The 18,802-nt window shown below is 47.0% G+C and overlaps 1 protein-coding gene across 1 annotated transcript; it reads right to left on the bottom strand.

The window, feature by feature from the left end:
• Positions 1-14,060: 14,060 nt before the first annotated feature.
• LOC109745604 (putative F-box protein At5g52610) lies at positions 14,061-15,155 on the bottom strand. Its single transcript, XM_020304725.1, has one exon. The coding sequence runs from the start codon at positions 15,153-15,155 to the stop codon at positions 14,061-14,063; it is 1,095 nt and encodes a 364-aa protein (XP_020160314.1).
• Between the last annotated feature and the right edge of the window lie 3,647 nt (positions 15,156-18,802).

The raw sequence follows: 18,802 nt of genomic DNA, 5'->3' as shown, positions 1-18,802 counted from the left end.
CCCCACAGAAACGATTGCTCCTGAACAGGAGAAGGCGTTTAGGGAGGCAACCACAATCTTTCTGGGAGCAGTTCTGAGTGTGATTGGAGACAAGCTGGTTGACGCATATATTCATATGGGGGTTGCCGAAAACTTGTGGGATGCGCTCGAAGTCAAGTTCGGCGCAACCGATGCTGGCAGTGAGCTGTATGCCATGCAGCAGTTCCATGATTACAGGATGGTTGATAACCTATTGGGGAACGTAGTAATTTCAAAAAAATTCCTACGCACACGCAGGATCATGGTGATGCATAGCAACGAGAGGGGAGAGTGTTGTCTACGTACCCTCGTAGACAGTAAGCAGAAGCATTTATCAACGCGGTTGATGTAGTCGTACGTCTTCACGATCCGACCGATCCAAGTATCGAACGCACGGCACCTCCGAGTTCTGCACTCGTTCATCTCGATGACGTCCTTGCCTTCTTGATCCAGCAAGACGGGCGAAGTAGTAGATGAGTTCCGGCAGCACGACGGCGTGGTGTCGATGTTGGTTAAGAACAATTTCCGCAAGGCTTCGCCAAGCACTACAGAAACTATGACGGAGGATAAACTAGAGGGGACGGGGTTGCCGGCACACGGCTTGGTGTTTCTTGATGTGTTTTTGGTGCTAGCCCAGCCCCTATATTTATATGTTGAGCCCTGGGGTCGAAACTTGGAGCAAAAGCCTCCTCAAAGTCGGTTTTGCCCGAAAGGCAAGAGTCCCACTCGGACTCCAGGACCAAACGCCACAATCCTTAGCGTCTGGCCCAGACGCCATGGGCCTCGGCGTCTGGCCCAGGGCCAGACGCCAGGGTCTCCGGCGTTTGGCCCCTTGGCCTCCGCAAAACTCCTTTTGCACCGACTTATAGCCCCGTGGGCCTGACCCCTTGGCCTAACCATATCATCCAATATATGAATCTTTACCTCCGGAGCATTCTGGAGCTCCTCGTCATGTGCGTGATCTCATCCGGGACTCCGAACAAAATTCGGTCACCAACATACATAACTCATATAATACTATATCATCAACGAACGTTTAAGCATGCGGACCCTACGGGTTCGAGAACTATGTAGACATGACCGAGACACGTCTCTGGTCAATAACGAATAGCGGAACCTGGATGCCCATATTGGCTCCTACATATTCTATGAAGATCTTTATCGGTCAAACCGCATAACAACATACGCTGTTCCCTTTGTCATCGGTATGTTACTTGCCCGAGATTCGATCGTCGGTATCTCAATACCTAGTTCAATCTCGTTACTGACAAGTCTCTTTACTCGTTCCGTAATACATCATCCCGCAACTAACTCATTAGTTACAATGCTTGCAAGGCTTATGGTGATGTGCATTACCGAGTGGGCCCAAAGATACCTCTCCGACAATCAGAGTGACAAATCCTAATCTCGAAATACGCCAACCCAACAAGTACCTTCGGAGACACCTGTAGAGCACCTTTATAATCACCCAGTTACGTTGTGACGTTTGGTAGCACACAAAGTGTTCCTCCGGTAAACGGGAGTTGCATAATCTCATAGTCATAGGAACATGTGTAAGTCATGAAGAAAGCAATAGCAACATACTAAACGATCAAGTGCTAAGCTAACGGAATGGGTCAAGTCAATCACGTCATTCTCCTAATGATGTGATCCCGTTAATCAAATGACAACTCATGTCCATGGCTAGGAAACATAACCATCTTTGATCAACGAGCTAGTCAAGTAGAGGCATACTAGTGACACTCTGTTTGTCTATGTATTCACACATGTATCATGTTTCCGGTTAATACAATTCTAGCATGAATAATAAACATTTATCATGATATAAGGAAATAAATAATAACTTTATTATTGCCTCTAGGGCATATTTCCTTCAGTCCCCCACTTGCACTAGAGTCAATAATCTAGTTCACATCGCCATGTGATGTAACACCAATAGTTCACATCACCATGTGATTAACACCCATAGTTCACATCGTCATGTGACCAACTCCCAAAGGGTTTACTAGAGTCAATAATCTAGTTCACATCGCTATGTGATTAACACCCATAGAGTACTAAGGTGTGATCATGTTTTGCTTGTGAGAGAAGTTTAGTCAACGGGTCTGCCACATTCAGAGCCGTATGTATTTTGCAAATATTCTATATCTACAATGCTCTGCACGGAGCTACTACTCTAGCTAGCTAACTGCTCCCACTTTCAATATGTGTCCGGATTGTGACTTAGAGTCATCCAGATCGGTGTCAAAGCTTGCATTGACGTAACTCTTTACGACGAACTCTTTATCACCTCCATAACCGAGAAATATTTCCTTAGTCTTCTAAGGATAATTTTGACCGTTGTCCAGTGATCTACTCCTAGATCAAAATTGTACTTCCTTGCCAAACTCAGGGAAAGATATACAATAGGTCTGGTACACATCATGGCATACTTTATAGAACCTATGCCTGAGGCATGGGGAATGACTTTCATTCTCTTTCTATCTTCTGCCGTGGTCGGGCTTTGAGTCTTACTCAACTTCACACCTTGCAACACAGGCAAGAACTCTTTCTTTGACTATTCCATTTTGAACTACTTCAAAAACTTGTCAAGGTATGTACTCATTGAAAAAACTTATCAAGCGTATTGATCTATCTCTATAGATCTTGATGCTCAATATGTAAGCAGCTTCACCGAGGTCTTTCTTTGAAAACCTCCTTTCAAACACTCCTTTATGCTTTCTAGAAAATTCTACATCAGTTCCGATCGTCGATATGTCATTCACATATACTTATCAGAAAGGCTGTAGTGCTCCCACACACTTTCTTGTAAATACGGGCTTCACCTCAAGTCTGTATAAAACTATATGCTTTGATCAATTTATCAAAGCGTATATTCCAACTCCGAGATGCTTGCCCTAGTCCATAGATGGATCTCTGGAGCTTGCATATTTTGTTAGCACCTTTAGGATTGAAAAAACCATCTTGTTGCATCATATACAACTCTTCTTTAATAAATCTATTAAGGAATGCAGTTTTGTTTATCCATTTGCCAGATTTCATAAAATGCGGCAATTGCTAACATGATTCGGACAGACTTAACCATAGATACGAATGAGAAACTCTCATCGTAGTCAACACCTTGAACTTGTCGAAAACCTTTTTGCGACAATTCTAGCTTTGTAGATAGTAACACTACTATCAGCGTCCATCTTCCTCTTGAGGATCCATTTAATCTCAATGGCTCACCAATCATCGGGCAAGTCAATCAAAGTCCATACTTTGTTCTCATACATGGATCCCATCTCAGATTTCATGGCCTCAAGCCATTTTGCGGAATCTGGGCTCATCATTGCTTCCTCATAGTTCGTAGGTTCGTCAGGATCAAGTAACATGACCTCCAGAATAGGATTACCGTACCACTCTGGTGCGGATCTTACTCTGGTTGACCTACGAGGTTCGGTATTAACTTGATCCGAAGTTTCATGATCATTATCATTAGCTTCCTCACTAATTGGTGTAGGTGTCACATGAACCGGTTTTTGTGATGAACTACTTTCCAATAAGGGAGCAGGTACAGTTACCTCATCAAGTTCTACTTTCCTCCCACTCACTTCTTTCGAGAGAAACTTTTTCGCTAGAAAGGATCCATTCTCAGCAACGAATATCTTGCCTTCAGATCTGTGATAGAAGGTGCACCCAACAGTTTCTTTTGGGTATCCTATGAAGATTTACTTCTCCGATTTGGGTTCGAGCTTATCATGTTGAAACTTTTTCACATAAGCATCGCAGTCCCAAACTTTAAGAAACGACAGCTTAGGTTTCTCGCCAAACCACAGTTCATACGGTGTCATCTCCACAGATTTAGATGGTGCCCTATTTAACGTGAATGCAGCTGTCTCTAATGCATAATCCCAAAACGATAGTGGTAAATCGGTAAGAGACATCATAGGTTGCACCATATCTAATAAAGTATGGTTACGATGTTCGGACACACCATTACGCTGTGGTGTTCCAGGTGGCGTGAGTTGCGAAGCTATTCTGCATTGTTTCAAATGAAGACCAAACTCGTAACTCAAATATTCTCCTCCACGATCAGATCGTAGAAACTTTATTTTCTCCTTACGATGATTTTCCACTTCACTCTGAAATTCTTTGAACTTTTCAAATGTTTCAGACTTATATTTCATCAAGTAGATATACCCATATCTGCTCAAATCATCTGTGAAGGTCAGAAAACAACGATACCCGCCGCGAGCCTCAACACTCATCGGATCACATACATCAGTATGTATTATTTCCAATAAGTCAGTTGCTCGCTCCATTGTTCCGGAGAACGGAGTCTTAGTCATCTTGCCCATGAGGCATGATTCGCTAGCATCAAGTGATTCATAATCAAGTGATTCCAAAAGCCCATCAGCATGGAGTTTCTTCATGCGCTTTACACCAATATGACCTAAACGGCAGTGCCATAAATAAGTTGCACTATCATTATTAACTTTGCATCTTTTGGCTTCAATATTATGAATATGTGTATCACTATGATCGAGATTCAATAAACCATTCACCTTGGGTGTATGACCATTGAAGTTTTTATTCATGTAAACAGAACAACAATTATTCTCTGACTTTAAATGAATAACCGTATTGCAATAAACATGATCAAATCATATTCATGCTCAACGCAAACACCAAATAACATTTATTTAGGTTCAACACTAATCCCAAAAGTATAGGGAGTGTGCGATGATGATCATATCAATCTTGGAACTACATCCAACACACATCGTCACTTCACCCTTAACTAGTTTCCGTTCATTTTGCAACTCCCATTTCGAGTTACCACTTTTAGCAACTGAACCAGTATCAAATACCGAGGGGTTGCTATAAACACTAGTAAAGTACACAGCAATAACATGTATATCAAATATGCCTATGTTCACTTTGCCATCCTTCTTATCCGCCAATTACTTGGGGTAGTTCCGCTTCAAGTGACCAGTCCCTTTGCAGTAGAAGCACTTAGTCTTAGGCTTAGGTCCAGACTTGGGCTTCTTCACTCGAGCAGCAACTTGCTTGCTGTTCTTCTTGAAGTTCCCCTTCTTCCCGTTGCCCCTTTTCTTGAAACTAGTGGTCTTGTCAACCATCAACACTTGATGCTCTTTCTTGATTTCTACCTTCGTCGATTTCAGCATCGCGAAGAGCTCGGGAATTATTTTCGTCATCCCTTGCATATTATAGTTCATCATGAAGTTCTAGTAACTTGCTGATAGTGACTAGAGAACTCTGTCAATCACTATCTTATCTGGAAGATTAACTCCCACTTGATTCAAGTGATTGTAGTACTCAGACATTCTGAGCACATGCTCACTAGCTGAGCTATTCTGCTCCATCTTGTAGGCAAAGTACTTGTCAAAGGTCTCATACATGTCGACATGGGCATGAGTCTGAAATACTAATTTCAACTCTTGGAACATCTCATATGCTCCGTGGCGTTTCAAAACGTCTTTGAAGCCCTGATTCTTAGCCATAAAGCATGGTGCACTAAACTATCAAGTAGTCATCATACTGAGCTTTTCCAAACGTTCATAACGTCTGTATATGCTCCTGCAATAGGTCTGTCACCTAGTGGTGCATCAAGGACATAATTCTTCTGTGCAGCAATGAGGATAATCCTCAGATCACGGACCAAGTCCGCATCATTGCTACTAACATCTTTCAACATAGTTTTTCTCTAGGAACATATCAAAATAAACGGGGAGCAACATCGCGAGCTATTGATCTACAACATAGATATGCTAATACTACCAGGACTAAGTTCATGATAAATTAAAGTTCAATTAATCATATTACTTAAGAACTCCCACTTAGATAGACATCCCTCTAATCATCTAAGTGATCACGTGATCCATATCAACTAAACCATGTCCGATCATCACGTGAGATGGAGTAGTTTTCAATGTGAACATCACTATGTTGATCATATCTACTATATGATTCACGCTCGACCTTTCGGTCTCCAGTGTTCCGAGGCCATATCTGCATATGCTAGGCTCGTCAAGTTTAACCTGAGTATTCCGCGTGTGCAACTGTTTTGCACCCGTTGTATTTGAATGTAGAGCCTATCACACCCGATCATCATGTGGTGTCTCAGCACGAAGAACTTTCGCAACGGTGCATACTCGGGGAGAACACTTATACCTTGAAATTTAGTGAGAGATCATCTTATAATACTACCGTCAATCTAAGCAAAATAAGATGCATAAAAGATAAACATCACATGAAATCAATATAAGTGATATGATATGGCCATCATCATCTTGTGCTTGTGATCTCCATCTCCGAAGCACCGTCATGATCACCATCGTCACCGGTGCGACACCTTGATCTCCATCGTAGCATCACTGTCGTCTCGCCATCTATTGCTTCTACGACTATCGCTACCGCTTAGTGATAAAGAAAAGCAATTACAGGGCGATTGCATTGCATACAATAAAGCGACAACCATATGGCTCCTGCCAGTTGCCGATAACTTGGTTACAAAACATGATCATCTCATACAATAAATATAGCATCATGCCTTGACCATATCACATCACAACATGCCCTGCAAAAACAAGTTAGACGTCATCTACTTTGTTGTTGCAAGTTTTACGTGGCTGCTACGGGCTGAGCAAGAACCGTTCTTACCTACGCATCAAAACCACAACGATAGTTCGTCAAGTTAGTGCTGTTTTAACCTTCTCAAGGACCGGGCGTAGCCACACTCGGTTCAACTAAAGTTGGAGAAACTGACACCCGCCAGCCACCTGTGTGCAAAGCACGTCGGTAGAACCAGTCTCGCGTAAGCGTACGCGTAATGTCGGTCCAGGCCGCTTCATCCAACAATACCGCTGAACCAAAGTATGACATGCAGGTAAGCAGTATGACTTGTATCGCCCACAACTCACTTGTGTTCTACTCGTGCATATAACATCTACGCATAAAACCAGGCTCGGATGCCACTGTTGGGGAACGTAGTAATTTCAAAAAAATTCCTACGCACACGCAGGATCATGGTGATGCATAGCAACGAGAGGGGAGAGTGTTTTCTACGTACCCTCGTAGACCGTAAGCGGAAGCGTTTATCAACGCGGTTGATGTAGTCGTACATCTTCACGATCCGACCGATCCAAGTACCGAACGCACAGCACCTCCGAGTTCTACACATGTTCAGCTCGATGACGTCCTTGCCTTCTTGATCCAGCAAGACGGGCGAAGTAGTAGATGAGTTCCGGCAGCACGACGGCGTGGTGTCGGTGTTGGTGAAGAACAATTTCCGCAGGGCTTCGCCAAGCACTACAGAAACTATGACGGAGGATAAACTAGAGGGGACGGGGTTGCCGGCACACGGCTTGGTGTTTCTTGATGTGTCTTTGGTGCTAGCCCTGCCCCTCTATTTATATGTTGGGCCCTGGGGTCGAAACTTGGAGCAAAAGCCTCCTCAAAGTCGGTTTTGCCCGAAAGGCAAGAATCCCACTCGGACTCCAGGACCAAACGCCACAATCCTTGGCGTCTGGCCCAGACGCCAGGGTCTCCGGCGTTTGGCCCCTTGGCCTCCGCAAAACTCCTTTTGCACCGACTTATAGCCCCGTGGGCCTGACCCCTTGGCCTAACCATATCATCCTATATGTGAATCTTTACCTGCGGACCATTCAGGAGCTCCTCGTCATGTCTGTGATCTCATCCGGGACTCTGAACAACATTCGGTCACCAACATACATAACTCATATAATACTATATCGTCAATGAACGTTTAAGCGTGCGGACCCTACGGGTTCGAGAACTATGTAGACATGACCGAGACACCTCTTTGGTCAATAACCAATAGCGGAACCTGGATGCCCATATTGGCTCCTACATATTCTACGAAGATCTTTATGGGTCAAACCGCATAACAACATACGTTGTTCCCTTTGTCATCGGTATGTTACTTGCCCGAGATTCGATCGTCAGTATCTCAATACCTAGTTCAATCTCGTTACCGGCAAGTCTCTTTACTCGTTCCGTAATACATCATCCCGCAACTAACTCATTAGTTACAATGCTTGCAAGGCTTATGGTGATGTGCATTACCGAGTGGGCCCAGAGATACCTCTCCGACAATCAGAGTGACAAATCCTAATCTCGAAATACGCCAACCCAACAAGTACCTTCGGAGACACCTGTAGAGCACCTTTATAATCACCCAGTTACGTTGTGACGTTTGGTAGCACACAAAGTGTTCCTTCGGTAAACGGGAGTTGCATAATCTCATAGTCATAGGAACATGTATAAGTCATGAAGAAAGCAATAGCAACATACTAAACGATCAAGTGCTAAGCTAACGGAATGGGTCAAGTCAATCACATCATTCTCCTAATGATGTGATCCCGTTAATCAAATGACAACTCATGTCTATGGCTAGGAAACATAACCATCTTTGATCAACGAGCTAGTCAAGTAGAGGCATACTAGTGACACTCTGTTTGCCTATGTATTCACACATGTATCATGTTTCCGGTTAATACAATTCTAGCATGAATAATAAACATTTATCGTGATATAAGGAAATAAATAATAACTTTATTATTGCCTCTAGGGCATATTTCCTTCATAACCGTCCTGTATTGGACCAGGCTCATGAGATATAGTGCATTGCTAAGGAGCTGGAGCTCCTGAAGTGTGAGTTAGCGGACAAGTTTGTCGCGGGTTGCATTATTGCAAAACTCCCTCCTAGTTGGAGGAATTTTGCTACTTCTCTCAAGCACTTGAGACGTGAATTCTCTATTGAGGATGTCATTGGTCATCTCAGTGTTGAGCAGAACTCGAGAGCAAAGGACTCACACGTGAAAGGGGCAGAGGGTTCTTCTAGTGCCAATGTGGTGCAGAAGAACTTCCAAAAGTTCAAGGGAAAGAAATCTATCCAGCAGAATACTACCTTTAAGAAGAAGGGTAAGAAGAAAGACAAAAAGAGAGATGGATGCTTTACTTGTGGTTCAGAGGAACATTGGGCAAACAAGTGCCCAAACAAGTACAAGAAGCCAGCACAGGACTCCAAGTCTGTGAATGTCACTCTGAGCAACAATGATGCGACATCTGGGTATGGTAATCTGTTTACCATACTTTCAGTTTGTCAGTCCACCGATTGGTGGGTTGACACTGGGGCCAATATTCATGTGTGTGCTGATGTGTCTTTGTTTTCTTCCTACCAGGTCGCACGAGATTGTTCCGTCCTGATGGGGAATGGCTCGCATGCTTCTGTTCATGGTGTTGGCACGGTAGATCTGAATTTTACTTCGGGAAAGATCGTGCAACTGAAGAACGTGCAGCATGTCCCGGCCATCAAGAAGAATCTCGTTAGTGGCTCCCTTCTATGTAAAGAAGGGTTTAAGTTAGTATTTGAGTCTAACAAAGTAGTCATATCTCGGTATGGACTATTTGTTGGAAAAAGGATATGATTGTGGTGGTCTGTTCCGCCTTTCCCTGGAGGATTTCTGTAATGAAGTCGTGAACCAAATTCATTCTAATGTGAATAAATCTGAGGTTTGGCATTCACGTCTTTGTCACATAAATTTCGGTTGTATGACACGGCTAGCTAAGATGGACTTAATCCCGAGTTTCACTTTAGCCAAAGGCTCTAAGTGCGATGCGGGTGTGCAAGCTAAGCAACCTTGTAAGCCTCACAAGCTTGCGAAGGAGAGACACCTGGCACCATTAGAGCTCATACATTCAGATCTCTGTGAGATGAATGGTGTGTTGACTAAAGGTGAAAAGAAATACTTCATGACTCTAATTGATGATTCCACTAGATTCTGCTATGTGTATTTGTTAAATACTAAGGATGAGGCTCTACACTACTTTAAAGTCTATAAGGCAGAAGTTGAGAACCAACTTGAGAAGAAAATAAAACGAGTCCGGTCTGATCGTGGTGGAGAGTGCTTTTTTAATGAGTTTGATTTATTTTCTGCGGAACATGGCATTATTCATGAGAGGACGCCTCCCTACTCACCCCAGTCAAACGGGGTTGCCGAACGGAAAGACCGTACTCTAACTGATTTGGTTAACGCCATGTTAGATACATCGGGTTTATCCAAGGCATGGTGGGGGGAGGCTGTATTTACATCATGTGGAAGAAGGCCACGGACGACGCCGAGGCTGCTGCTGCCGCCGCCGCGTTGGCCTGGCCAACTAGAGGGTATGATATGTTCATCCCTCGTTTACTCATACTTGTACTAGCCGTATATGTGCTGCTCATAGATGGTTCGCTTCTATGTTCTGTACGTGCTAGTATGCTTATGTATCGCTATGAGATGCATACCTTTTATGCCATGCTTACTGTATACTCGTGGATTAGTCTAATCGGAAAAGTGCTAATATTTCCAACAACTTCTTCTCAGGAGCTCACCGCGGAGACGATGGACTACTCAGCATGCCCGGGGAGATCCCCAGCCCCGAGGTGGAAGAGGACGGTGTTGAGGGCGAAGCAGGGCTCCCCGGCTTGCGTGGCTCATCTATGAGGAAATGGACGTCGCGGTGGAAAGGACACAGTGGCGGGGCAAAGCGACGGCGGTGACCACGCGCACGACGAGGGCGTGCTCCGCGGGGAGGCAAGCAGGAGGTGGCATGATGTGTGGCCACGGGCATTGGGTACGCGCTCTGCGTCCGACTGGTGGGAGGAAGAAGACTAGGAATTCCTTATTTAATACCATGTTTAAATTTTATGCCCTATTTGACATCGACAATGATTTCCTCCCTATTTAACAAGGAGTCTAAATTTTACATCTGTCGTAGACCGACAATGTGGACTTGTTTAATATCTTGATGTAGATTTAGATGTGATTTATTTAGCACTTTCTTGAGGAATAATATGAATATGTACATGTCGTTTCATATCATTCAAAATACAAGGCTAGATATGGGTCATATTGTCCCATTTATTGATTGACATGTGTGAAAATTATATTTATGGTATGCTAAGTTGGCGTCATAGTGTGGTGAAAACTATAGAACCTTGGTTTCTAGTAATGTCGCTGTTCTTGTTTTTGCAACTTTCGTAATGGACAATTACATATCAAGGACGGCATTCCTGAAGTACATGTTTGTGTCTGGTTTTTTTGACAACGTACATGTTTGTATCTTTTATGTGTTTGCAAAATTTCATTGTGGTCACTTGGAAATAAAAACTTAAATCTCATAGTAGCACCTTTATATATATATATTTTCACAAGCCATGAAACCTGTTTTTTTGGGTCAGAAAATTGCATGTTCACATGGAACATGAACATGTATTGCTTGTCAAAAACCTCAATAATGCAAACACATTTTTGTTCACCCGGGGGCACGTGCTCCCGGTTGCAACTTTGGACTACAGCTAGATATTCTAATTACCTTTGTTCCACTAGATGTGTCATCAACCCACTATGCCACACATACCAATGAAAATATTGTTGAGTAACATGATTGTATTAGGAAACATAGGTTAGACTAGAAAATATTCTGGCTTGCCTTGTACTCAAGTAAATCATGTACTGCTATATATATGCCCACGAGGCTCAAGCAATACAAGGAATTATTCCACCAATCCTCTCTCCCTTCTAACATGGTATTTATCGCAAGTCGATCCTAAACCCTAGCCGCCGCCGCTTCCGCACCCGCGCGCCGCCCCCGGGACGGTCGGCCTCCATGACCGCCGCCGAGGGCCGCACCGCCCGTACCTAGGGTTCGTCCGCCGGTCGTGTTGACCGACTGCCCTAGAGAGTCTTTTTCCCGAGCCTTGCTCCGGGGTTTTCTCTCTTCCGCCGGTCATCTTGATCGTGCGGTTTCTTTTTGGTTTTTCAATCTATTATTGATCGGTTTGCGTCGCCCACCGCCGCCGTCGACCTCGAACGCCTCTACTCCGACCCCTGGGCGACCAGCCGGCCTCTCCTCCGACCCGGCGGCCACACGCGCCGAGGCGGCCCGCCAGTCCTCCCGTCACCCTGCGCCGGCCGTCGCCGCCCTGCTCCGACCGGGACACCTGCATCGCCCCGACCCGGCGGCCTCGCGCCATGCGACGGCCAATCATAGCAATCGCTCGCGCGCCGGCCCGCCCATCGATCCACATCACCCGCCTCCGCCGCGTCTGCACGGCGGCCCGACGATCTACCTCGCCGGCATCGTCCTCGGTTGTGTCGGGACGGCTGCGTCAGGCTCGTCGGCTGCCTGCTGACAAGCTCGTCCGCACGAAGTCCCACGTCCGTCGTCGCTGGTTTCATCTTGGACTTCGCCGCCACCACGCCTCCATCGAGCGGCGTCCCCGACCTCGCGCACGATTGGCTTGATCACCCGCTCGCCGCCGCGATCCACCTCATCTATGCCGCGCGACCGACCTGGCTCGTCGATTACGCGCGCCTCCGCAGGTCCCGTGAAGATCGTCCCCGAGTTCAGCGCGCCTCTCCACCGATCGAGCATCGGGTTGCCGCTGCGTCGCCCCGTGGTTCTCCTCGCGGCTGTATCGACTCGTGCGTCGCCGCTGCGTCGCCCCTTCGGGCCGTAGTGTCGCGATACGCGGTTCCCACCGCCGCCCCGAGGTCGTCCCCGCGGTTGCACCGACTCGCGAACCGCCGTTGTGTCGCCCCTTCGGGCTGCAGCGTCGCGGCCCGCGGTCCCCGTCGCCACCCAGAGGTCTTCCCGCCGTCGCCCCGACCCGGCTGCCGCCGCTGCGTCGCCCCTTCGGGCCGTAGCGCCGCGGCCCGCGGTCCGCTCCGCCGTCACCGCGCGTCGACCTCCCGTGGTATGCGTCGCGCCATCTTCCTTGGCGCGGGAACGCCACCGTCCGCGCCGGTCTTCGTCACGCTGTCAGGGTTCTTCGCCTACTTCGAGCACCGCCGGCGCACTCCTAACCTAGCCGCCGCCACCGCTCTTCTTTGGCCGCCGCCGCCGCTACCTTCGTGGCCGCCGCCGCCCGTCCACCCCCTTCGTCTTCGTCCAAGCACCAGCCCGTCGCCAGCCTCGCCGTCATCTACACCGACCACTTCGTCTACTCCGACCACCATTAGTGACATCGGCCCCGCGCCGATGGACGCCGCAATCGTCGTCGAGTTCTTCTCTGCTGGCCCCTCCGACTTCTCCGACATGGCGTACAGCTCGTGCAGGTCCCTCGTCTACGCATGCCCGGTGCTGGCAACACCGATGCGTGCCTTCATCCACGACATGTCCCTGGGCCTGGCAAGCCTGGGCGGCGCTTCATCAACTTCGTCTTCGTCCGTCTACGCATGCCCGGTGCTGGCAACACCGATGCGTACCTTCGTCCATGATATGTCCCCGGGCTTGACAAACCCGCCGCGACGCGTCGTCAACAACATTTTCTTCCCGGCGCACCCCTACTTCGACACCACTGCGCCCATGCTAACTCGGCGCCCCCTTGCGCCCGCGGCTCCACGGCGACTTCCTCGACACCGGCTACCCCGACTCGACATCAACAACGGCATTCTTCGCACGGCTACCTCGACCACGGCTCCACCACCCACGCTCTCGGCTACATTGACAAACGGCACAAAGGGCTACCGCCTGCTTGAGCAACCTCGTTGGTTTTCACTCCAGCCACGACTCTGCGATGCGTCGACCGTTATGATTGTGGGGGTGGGGGGGGGTGTCCGTCGGCTTGCCTTCAGATTCTTCTCCAGTCTCACCGTCTGCGTCGCTGCCATTGTGACTGCGGGGGATGTTGAGTAACATGATTGTATTAGAAAACATAGGTTAGCCTAGAAATATTCTGGCTTGCCTTGTACTCCAAGTAGATCATGTACTCCTATATATATGCCCACGAGGCTCAAGCAATACAACGAACTATTCCACCAATCCTCTGTCTCCCTTCTAACAAATATAAACACTTTGAAAAATGATTAATGAAATGGGACCTAAACAACATACTCCTGAATCTACTAAACAGTAGTACAAACTACGAAGTAGTGAAATTTCAATAATTTTTCAGATGCAAAATATATTGAAACGAACTCCGCCCGAGCCCAGGGACACATACCATGAAGCGGGGAAGTAAATACTCACTACCCTTCACTTGGCCGCATATAAATACCTAATGGTTCCAATGTTTGGACGTAAGCAAACGTCCGGTAGTTAAATTTGCAGCCCACACCATTCATCTTAGCGACCAACACTCCCTTATCCCTGTGATTAACCTGCACGATGTTGGACGCAAGCCTCGAGCCGAACGGCGATGATGCGCCTTGCCGCGAGCATGCATACAACAACTGCCCCTCGCACTTCAAAAAGTGCTCGCCGTATGCGAAGTGCGGCCGTGGAATCTCGTGCAATGGAGACGTGAGGGTGTACCGGCAGATCCACCTCCCCTCCTTGTTCCGAACCCACGCTTGCATCATCCCCGCCGGGTTGCTGATGACGGCCCCCAGCCTCCCGTGCACCTCGGTCAGGCTGTAGTCATTGGGCCTCGCATGCAGAAAGGGCAAAGGTGTGCCGGCAGAGGAGGCGATGTGTTCGTTCTCGAGGTCGAACGAAACGATCCTTGCGGAGCCGCCGTCGTCCGTGACCCAGTATGTCACGCCGTCGACACTGACAATGCCGGCGTCGAGGCTGCACCTCTTACCACTGGGGGCCGGCACCTCCCGCCACGCCTCCTCCCCAAGCGTGAGCACGTGCACGGCGTCATAGCCCTGGTTGTTGAAGCTGCAGGGGACGTGCACCACCTTGTACCACCCTGTCGTCGGATGGTACGCGAAGCTGTATGCCCTGTCCCACTCCAATCTCCTGTCGTCCCCGCGGAATAGCTGGTCGTCGCATGGCAGCCGTGGGACGGACAGCGTCTCCCTTGTTGCCGGGTTAACCAGTGTGATGTCGCCGCCGTCGTCGCAGAGGCATAGCAGGCCGCTGCATGTGCCGACAAGCTGCGGCCTGCCCCTCCACAGCACGCTGTAGCTCCCCGTCGAAGACGACGAGAGGTCGTCAACAACGTAGACGACGGTGGAGCCGGCCTGCCAGAGGAGGGCTGTGGCACGGCTCTGCATCTCCGTGGTGCGCTCGCCGACGGCGTCGCGCCAGTGCCTGCAGACGAGGCGGGCGCGGCGCCTCGCGCTTGGCGGGAGCCGCAACAGGATCTCCACCAGCATGTCCGGGGACAGATCCATGGCCGGATGCGTGCCCTGTTTTTCCTAGCTTTATTTCCGATCTTCCAGTTGCATGCTCAGGTTGCCATCCGTCGTTTCCGTTCCTTTTAACGGTATTGGATACAAGTTCTTGATTTTTGTTACTCCTTGGTCGGTTCATGTTACCCGAAAAAAAAAACTCATTAGGAGGTTCGCAAGTAAATCCACGTGTTTGTTGCAAGGGGTAAACTTGAGACAGAACCGACTTAAATCATCTCTATTAAACCTCAAAGAATTAAGAATATCCCATTAATTCTTGTAAAAAAAGGAATATCCCATTAATTTACAGAAAAAGTCAAGCCATCGCTACCAATCCTAATTTGACACTCTCTAGAATTTAATGGAACAGATGATTTCTGGTTAGTTCGATTTACAAAGTGCTCTGCAGCCTAAGGATACCTCCTCAAAACCAAGATTGTCCTACGGTAACGGGAAAGACAAAGACTTGCAAATTTTCCAGGAAAAAAAAAAACACTTGCGATCACTTGCCTGGTACATGCATTGTCTTCCTCTCCTCTCATTTCTTTTTGAGGTAATAGCACCTCAGATCCATAAACTTGCACAGAATGTGATGTTTTAGTCCAATACTTGCAAAATGTTACTGAGGACTCCCACAACTTGACACCTTATGTGATGTTTTGGTCCACAGCGAATCACAGCGTGACAAGTGGCAGTCCAGAGGGTGGACCGGTCAGCACAGGAAATTTTGCACAAAGGCCCCTGCCGTTTACTCGATTCAACCCGCACTACTTACCGTTGATGTTCCCGTTCCTCCTGTTCCCCCACCCCACACCTACCGTTGCAGTCCCCCTTTCTCCTTCTTGTTCCCCATTCTCCATCCTCTCGCTCTCGCTCTCCCTCTCCCTCTGTCGCCGGCAGCAAGCTCCCTTCCCCCATCCCCTGCCTTGAACCCTTGAACATTTGCACAGCTCGTGGCCATGGTTTCCTGGAGCGATTCTGGCAGCTCGTCCGACGCTGAGTCAGTCAACAGCGAAGTGCAGGTTAGATCTCTTTCTCTGGTAAGGTTAGGGTTTCTTTGGGTGTGCATTGGTAGTTAGAAAATGAAGTTGGTTTACTTTTGTTTTAGCTACCTGCCACCATCTTGTGCTTGGAATGGAACGGCCTGGCCACAGATCTGAGTTCTATATGTGAGCATGCACGTGTGTGTGAGAAGCTGGTGGCATTTTATTCAGTGGATAGTGGGAGGAGATTCCTAGCTTGTGCACAGAAGGTTAGTAGCTGATTTGGTCAGTTTGATTCAGTGTTCAGTTTAGTTTGACAGTTCAGACAGTCAAATGCATATATTACTGTGGTATTGACAGTTAGATTCAATGTTTATGTTGCTGTTTTTGCTTCTGTCAGTTAACTGAATCTTCTTGTTTGTAGTTCTTTAAATTAAGTGAATACTGTGGAGATCTGTCATTTAACTGAATCTTGTTGTTTGTAAATCTGAATTTGTGGAAGCTGACAAATTTTGCTCAAGTAAACTGAGCATTTGTAGTGTAGTTGAGCCAGTATTTAATAGTTTTTTTTCATTGTACTGAATATTTTTCTTTGTTGCAAATTTGTAGAAGATACCTAAATGCAGCTATCTGGAGTGGGTTGACCCTGAGTGGCCTGCCCCTTTGAAGATGAGCCTAGCTAGGATCTGGGGCATGTATGAAGATGAGAACAAGCTTAGGCTCCAGGACAATGTAGTTCATGATGAAGAAAATCTTAGGGTTGTGAGAGAGAAGGAAAAGATGGAAAAAGACTTGAGGTTTTTTAAGGTTGATTTTGCTCAAATGGTGGCTGAGAAGGAGCAAGCTCTGGCCCAACTAGACAACACACAACTTGCTCTGGCTGACATGAAGGAAGATCTTGATAAGAAGATGCCTGACAAATCATTCACAAACATCCATCAAGTTGTGAGGGCCAAGGCAGAGAAAGAGAGGGACCTCATGAAGCAGGAGAGGGACAGTATCATGGAAGAGAGGGACAGTCTGGAGCAAGAGAGGGACAACCTGGTGCTGGAGAGGAATGTGCTAAAGCAAGAGAAGAAGAAGTTAGAGTACATGATTGGTGATCTTTTCAAACATAAGGAAGACACCAAGGGCAAGATAAGGAAGTTGAAAGAGATGCTTGAAGAATTTGAGTGATGCAATGGTGGTGTAATGTAATCATTAGTAGCAGATCCAGTATGACCTTGCACTTCAGTTCCAGGCTTATTTGTATTCAGTAATTTGACTAATTTGTGTACTGAAGTATGTACTTTGATTTAATTGAAGTGTCTTATTAATGATTTAGTGAGTTCACTGATTTTTTTGACAGTTAACTATACTTTGACAGTTAACTGAATTTTTCAGAGTTAACTGAATTTGGTCATAGTTAATTGTACTTTGACAGTTAACTGAATTTTTCAAAGTTAACTGAATTTGTTCAGAGTGCACTAAATTAGTGCACAAAGCTAACTCAAATCTTGTTTCAAAGTCAGAAGATAACTGAATTTGTCCTCTCAGTGCACTAAATTTCAGATAACTGACAGTACTTAAGTGAATATGTGCACCATATGGACCATACTCATTGCTCCTAGCTATTTTTGACAGAGAGTTAACTGAATTTTTTCACATTTAACTGTAATTGTGACAGTTAACTGAACTTTGACAGTTAACTGAATTTTTCAGAGTTAACTGAATTTGTTCACAGTTAACTGTACTTTGACAGTTAACTGAATTTTTCAGAGTTAACTGGATTTTTCAGAGTTGAACTTCTGAATGTTTAACTGAATATGTGCATATGGACCCTACTACATGCCCATAGGTCCCATCTATTTTGGGAAAGAGTTGGTTGCAACACATTGTTGCATATGGACCCTAGTCATGGCATCTCATGTTGCATCAGTACACCACATGCAGACATTCAAATTGTTAACTGACCACAACATTCATAACTAACTAACTACAGCATGGGATACTTTAGCATAGGATAGTTCAACACCTTAGTTTAGCATAACTGACCATACCATCATAGTTCAACATCTTAGTTCACCATCATACTTAACAGCACCATAGCATCATAAAATAACTTATATGCTCTACATTGCCAAAATACTTAACTTATATGCTGCTTTACTATATCAGCATACCTAATGTCTTATTCTTCAGCTGCATCACCCTGCTTCTGCTTCAATTCTCCTTCAACATCTTCAGCCTCTCCGAGCGGCGCACCACCCCATCTGCAGGCCTCTTGTTGCTTGCATTCTTCTTCCCCTTCCCGCCGTCCGCCTCCTCTTCCTGCACAGGCATCTTGTCCGCCTCGTCCGCCTCCTCTTGCTCGACGACGACGAAGTCGGGAACATCCGGCAGCGCGTCCACGTCGATGGGGAGGTTCAAAGCCCGTGGTGCCATCTGCACCTCATCCGGCTCGTCGTCAGAGAGGACGATGACGTCCACCTCCCACTCTTCAGACGACTCGGTCTCCGGGTCGTAGCCAGAGTCCACGTCGGAGGTGAGGTTCTCGTGCTCGGAGTCGGACGACGAATCCGCATCGGAGACGTCGTCGGGAAGGAGGAGCTCAGGCTAGAACCTGTCCCAGTGCGCCCTGTTGATTGGCACGGGGACGGCAAGGACAACCTCCCGCACGCGCTCCGC

The sequence above is a fragment of the Aegilops tauschii genome, chromosome 5 (genome assembly GCF_002575655.3).
Source record: "Aegilops tauschii subsp. strangulata cultivar AL8/78 chromosome 5, Aet v6.0, whole genome shotgun sequence".
NCBI lineage: Eukaryota > Viridiplantae > Streptophyta > Magnoliopsida > Poales > Poaceae > Aegilops > Aegilops tauschii.
This window is presented reverse-complemented; position numbering and strand designations above follow the sequence as displayed.

What these genes read in the sequence shown, in the direction of transcription:
- LOC109745604 (XM_020304725.1), bottom strand. Translation starts at nt 15,155, where the DNA reads ATGGATCTGTCCCCGGACATGCTGGTGGAGATCCTGTTGCGGCTCCCG.